The following is a 6,334-nucleotide window of genomic DNA, read 5'->3' on the forward strand; positions in this document are numbered from 1 at the left end:
GCATGTCTCCCACCAGGCTTCTGTGTAAAGATTCTGAGTGTATGATAGGATACAAATGCACATTCCTGCACATATTCGCCTCTCTGTGAGCTCATGTGAGTTATATATAATACATTACACTCCATGAATAAATTATAAAGGCTTGGTGGGGAAAAGAAGTCGAAGAAGACAGAAAGTTCAGCAGGTCCAAAGGCATTTCAACTTCAGAAATACGTTGCCACATTATGTGTGTGCTAGAGGCCTTGTACAGGGTACAGGGTAGAGGTTAGTGGGTTCAGTGCAAACAACAGCAAACAGAAGGTAATATAATACACTGCCTGTTTATCCCTAGTGCTGTACATGGAAAAAGTACTGTGAACATATAAAACATGTTACATGTGCCAATCTTTACAGTGCAGGAAGGGTGGTAGAAGGTGATCACAACTGCCTCACTGAGATTTAATCCTGAACACACTCTCACACACAAGTGCCTACCTTCCTCACACACACACCCCCTCTGTAAGGAAGTCAAGAAGACAGCAGGACGTTCAGAGACCCCTGTGAGGGTTCCAGACTGCCGGAGAACTACCAGGGTCCACAAACAGCAGAAGCATGTGTGAAGTGAAGTGTTCACTTTTACAATACACCAGGCCATGTTCAGCAATGAAGATACAACTCGGATTCTTCATGTGAGCAAGGAGAGACAGACTTTGCTAAGCACCACAAACCGTTCCTGATAACAGCAGCGTGTAGCTGGGCTCTGAGCTCTGTCTCAGAAACACACCTCTCTCTCTCTCTCTGTCTCAGACACACACACACACCTCTCTCTCTCAGACACACCTCTCTCTCTCTCTCTCTCTGATACACACCTCTCTCTCTCTCTCTCTCTGTCTCAGACTATACATTTCCTTTACATTATGCACCAGTCATAATTATGTTGCAAACAAGGGTAGCAAAACAAAACCTCTTTGAAATTCACTCTTGTTGCAAATTTACAACAAGCAAATATCAGTGGGGGGTGAATCTCTAGTGTATAAAAGAAGAAGTTAAATCACTGACAAAGACTTCTCCTGTTGTAACCATGGCGACTGAAAAATGCCTGCAGAGATATACAGCTTTCTTGAGCTCTTTCTGTAGATCATCAGGGAGTTTGTGTGTGTGTGTGTGTCCATGAGCCATGGGTCATGGGTCATCTCTGGCAGCCTCCATTACTGTCCACTTGCCTGAACCCAACAGTTTGTTCTCAGGAATTACAACTCAGTCACTGTGACGCTACTGAAGTGGACAAATTTGATGTAGAGCCTCATATCCTTCTGTTTATATGGTATTACAATAATACACTGGCAAAGTGTAATTACAGTTGAACTGAAATAACAATTAACCCAAAGTTTAAAAAACTAAATCTTTTATATATATATATATATATATATATATATATATATATATATATATATATGTGTGTATGTGTATATATATATGTGTATATATATGTCTATGTATATATGTATATATGTCTATGTATATATGTATGTGTGTATATATATATATATATATATATATATATATATATATATATATATATATATATATATATACACACACACACACACACACACACACACACACACACACACACACACACACACACACACACACACACACACACACACACTCGATGCTGTGGCCTAGGTCATAAACATTAGTACAAGTTGTTGTGTTCTTTTTGCTCTGATGACGAGCACAAAAGCCACTAAAATAAATATACGCACATCCAACACACACACACAACACACACACAATCCACTGCGCACAGCCCAGGGTCGGCGTGCCATAACAGCTTACAAAAGACATGGCCTCGCGCCAAGCCTGTAATCCTTTTTGTAGAGACACAGCGATGATTCTCAGCTCGAGGCAATTGCACGAACAGGAATTCATTGTTATGGTAATTTATTTATTTTAATCAGCCCTAGCAACTGCATCCAAGCCCCATGCGTGTTTGGCCTGTTGTAGCTCACTTATATCTGGTTTTCCTCCTGTTAGAAAAACAGAGCACGTTGCATTATAATGACACAGATCCAGTTTGATCTACGAACTGGTCTGGAATTCGCATGCTTCCGACCCTCGAGCAACGCCGCTGGAATCCCCGCGCCAGCGCTGTTCACTCCGCTAAAACGGCGAGTTGAAAGTCCTTTACCTGCGTATCCAGCATCATCGTTAATCAGCGAGGAGACATCGCCCCGGGCTCGCTGTTCCGGTCACGTCTCGGCTTCTGGTGGGCTTTCCCTAACCCCCCTCCTACAGCCTTGTGGGCTCCACATACGGCGAACCGGAGACGTGTGGGCCCCGTTAACCGTGGCGCCTCTGCCTGCACACGTGCAGGAGCGGAGAACACGGTGGAGTTTTAAACCCCGACGCGCAGTAGATGAAGAGAGCCGCTCGCCGCGAAAAGCGCACAAACGTTTGCAATTCCACCAGCGCGTCGTTTGTTCTATTTAACTCTCGACTTGCCGCGATGATCCGAACTTTTCAACAGCTAAACGGACAAAAAAAAGTTCAGAGCGTGACCACCGCGGTGTGAGCGTGACTGGCGAAGCGGGGGCAACACAACGCGGCAGAGGAAAGACGTGCGCGTGTGCGTTTAGCTCCAGCTGCACGTCCTTTCCCTTTAAACAGTGCACCTCCGCAGCCTACAGCACGAGACCCCTCCCGTGCCACCACCACCGCGCGCGGAACACTATCCCGCCTCACGAGCTGTTCGCTGCTTTGCTTCAGGTGCGACACGGGACGCGCTGCAGGACGTCGGGACGACGCGCCGATGAGGCCTGCCCGCCGGTGACAGAGAGCCGATCACGCGATCCCGGTGATTCAAAGCCAATTTAAAAAATGTCAAACTGATGTTTCACAGTCCGGTGATTAAAAAAAAGCTGCTGGAATCGCGGCGATGCAAAGCGAACGGCAGGCTGCAACAGCCAGAGTGAAAAGCACAGAAGAAACGGGCCATTGTTCCGGCCAGCGCGGGGAGACGTCTCTAATAACGCGCAGACCGCACGGAGCACAATCGCGCAGCCCGTGCAGGGGTGCTGGGCCGCGCGCTACACATTTCCATTTCCAGACATGTACTCAGTGAAATTCCATGCCGTCCAGGCGAAACGAGCCCATCTTCACGTGATGATCCGCACGATGTAGGTCGCATTCGTGTGCATGTCCGTGTATTCTCGCGGAGCTCGAGGTCGCAGGACGACTTTAATCACAGACTTCCATTCCTCGTGTCCCCCAGTGACAAAATGGACGCCTCTTCGGATGTCCGCTTTTTAATAAGCTACACGGCGCTTCCACATTCTCTCCGCTCCGGCGTACAAATCCTCCTCCGCGCTCGCGCCTGGTCCTGCCGACGCGAATATCACGCGAGACGCGCGAGTCCCGTCACACGCGACGCTTTTTTACGCAGTGATTCCGGGAACGACAGCCTCGGACGATGATACGCGTGCCAAGCGAAGCCTGAGCACGAGAGAGCCTAGTTACTAGCCTCGCGGCGGACTCCAGACCTTCCGCGGATGGATGGGTGATGATGACACCCTGTGCAGACTGCATCAGTACCGCCCCTTCACGAGATCCCCCCCCCCCCCGTCTCTACTTCTCTGGGGTGCTTCCACAGAACCGATCCGGGCGGTGCACGCACCAGGCGGCTCGAGACGCTGACCGAGAGGGGAAGACGGGAGAAAGAGGCTGCAGCCGACACTCGCGCCGTGATGTGGCTCACGCCTGATGCTGCGGATTTGACCTCGATTTTAAAACTGCTCCCTTACGAGGATCCGCGGCCTCGGAACACAATACAGCAAGGGTTTACTGTATCTCCGTTTGCTGACTCAGCAATCTCAGATGTCTCTAACTAAAACTCGATTCCCTAAAAAACCCACACAAATAAAGACATAACTGATGCGCGTGTTAATATTCACGACTTTGAAACCTAGCCTGCACTAGGCACTGCGCATGCGACGTAAATTGAAGCGTTGGGCTGGAATGAGACGGCGCCACCATTGCGCGCGCTTATGATCTGGGTTTGCGAGTCTTCGTCGTAAACGCGCTTCACCTCCGCGCGCTCGGGAGCTCGCGCTCACGGGGCCGCTTTCACCTACGATATCACGCGCATTATCCACGGATGAGACGCAGAGGGCGAGCGCTTCTCCAGCCCATTAGAATACTGGCTTTTACAGGGCCTTTTACATTCAGTTTTTACAATTAATATTTACGTTTTTACTTATATTTTAAATTCGATTAACTATTATTATTATTATTATTATTATTATTAGCCCGAAACGTGCAGATATAAGCGTAATAGTTAAATAGGAGGCAGATGGAGGACGCGCTTAAAACGAAAAGTGAAGACTGACTGGTGTTTTGATCTGGACACTGTCTCACACATTAGTGCAGTATAAAGAGTAAGACAAAAGAAGAGTGGAAAGATGGAGGGATAGTAAAGAAATGGCAGAAAGAGCAGAGAGAGAGGGTGAGAGAGAGACTGAGTGAGAGCATGGAGGTGTGAGAAAGGGGGCGGGGCTTATGACCCCTAAGGACTTTGGCATGATTCAGGCCGGCTGGGCAGGAGCACACTGCTGCTAAAGCAGAGACCAAACCAAACCCTGAAATGACGTTCTCCTCCTGGGTGAGAGACCAAACTAAACCCTGAAGTGATGTTCTCCTCCTGCTGAGCGCGAGACAGAAGCCCAGACAGAAGAAGAGCGGTGTAAGGGTCTGTCAAGCCCAGCACTGGGTTATAACATGTTAATTACAGTTGAAATGTTTTGCATATGCCAACACTGTAAAAACAGGGATTTAAGTTTAATACTAAGATCTGTGTCAGTTTATTGAATATGTTTTCACATGCAAAACAAAAATAAAAGTGTAAGTTTATATTTGGGACTATTCATGAATAATAATTGCTATTGTACAACACACACACACACACACACAAGGATGAACAACTATGATACAAATACATGGATACAAGTAATGCCTTAAAAGGGTATGTTGAGAATTAGCTGTAAAGCACCGTTTGTAAAGTTTTGTAAAGCTAGTTTTGTAAAACTGCAAAATGCTACATGATTGTCACTGCCCCATATCCAGTGATCTTTACACCATACAAATATACAGTTTAAAAGATAACTTTAGCATGTGTGTTCATAAAAACAGAAAGCAATGATATACTCTGTACCTCTAACAAAACGAGTTTTTTTCTGATTAAAACAAGCAAAAAAACCTCCACCCTGACAGTAAAAGTAATTAAGGGACATGTTAACGACACACATCATCACTTCCTCACACTGCAACAGAGTTTATAAAAAGTCCAATTCAACTGTAAAAACAAACAATTGTGGTGAAGTGCAGCAGTAACAGATGGGAGAGCTGTGCTTATACTCCTTCCAAAAGCAACATTTTTAATCCGATCACTGATACATTTAAGCCCCTGTAACAACCTCGAACACATAATGGAGACATTGAAGATTTGTAAGGTCTTAAGAAGACAGCCTGGGGACGGGCTGGAGACTCCTCCACGTGTCCCTCAATGCCACGTCCTGCCCCAGGAAGATGTGAAGAAGTTTTTCCCCTAAAGGAGGATTCAACCCTCAGGTTCTTCAGGAAACCGAACGCTGTACGAGAAAATGTGTTGTGGTGGCTGATGCTTTTTTTGAGGGACTTTTCCTGGCAAGATCACTACTGTATAGTGTTGAGAGCCTGTAACCATAGCTACACAGGAGTAATGCCAAATCCGTGGCTGTATGGTTTAAAACGGTTTTACTAGAGAACTCAACTTAGACACGGTAAATGGATTTTATAATAATCAACAAATCTACACTGAACAATTTCCTAATGTACAAATCACAAGAAAAACCAAAACACTGCCCTCACGTCCAAAAAAAAATGAAACAGTGGGGTGAGTTCTGACAGAAGTTACAGGAATCGGGGGGGGCGGGTGTTCTGAATCAGTTTTCATAATAGTGAGAGAGAGAGAGAGGGGGGGGAGGGAGAGAGAGAGAGGGAGAGAGAGAGAGGGAGGGGGAGAGAGAGAGAGAGAGAGAGAGGGAGAGAGAGAGGGAGGGAGAGAGAGAGAGGGGGAGAGAGGGAGGGGGAGAGAGAGAGAGAGGGAGAGAGAGGGAGGGAAAGAGAGAGAGAGAGAGAGAGGGAGAGAGAGAGAGAGAGAGAGAGGGAGAGAGAGAGGGAGGGAGAGAGAGAGAGGGTGAGAGAGGGAGGGGGAGAGAGAGAGAGAGGGAGAGAGAGGGAGGGAAAGAGAGAGAGAGAGAGAGAGAGGGAGAGAGAGAGAGAGAGAGAGAGGGAGAGAGAGAGGGAGGGAGAGAGA

The 6,334-nt window shown here is 47.0% G+C and overlaps 1 protein-coding gene across 1 annotated transcript in view; it reads right to left on the bottom strand.

The window, feature by feature from the left end:
- LOC113584565 (ral guanine nucleotide dissociation stimulator) overlaps positions 1–5,833 on the bottom strand; it is a 58,980-nt gene extending 53,147 nt beyond the window's left edge. Inside the window, exon 1 of the mRNA XM_035526909.1 lies at positions 2,174–5,833. Coding sequence (XP_035382802.1) covers positions 2,174–2,191 — 18 coding nt within the window. The 5' untranslated portion in view covers positions 2,192–5,833. The remainder of the gene's footprint in view (positions 1–2,173) is intronic.
- Positions 5,834–6,334: the final 501 nt, after the last annotated feature.

Source organism: Electrophorus electricus, chromosome 6 (genome assembly GCF_013358815.1).
Source record: "Electrophorus electricus isolate fEleEle1 chromosome 6, fEleEle1.pri, whole genome shotgun sequence".
Lineage (NCBI taxonomy): Eukaryota > Metazoa > Chordata > Actinopteri > Gymnotiformes > Gymnotidae > Electrophorus > Electrophorus electricus.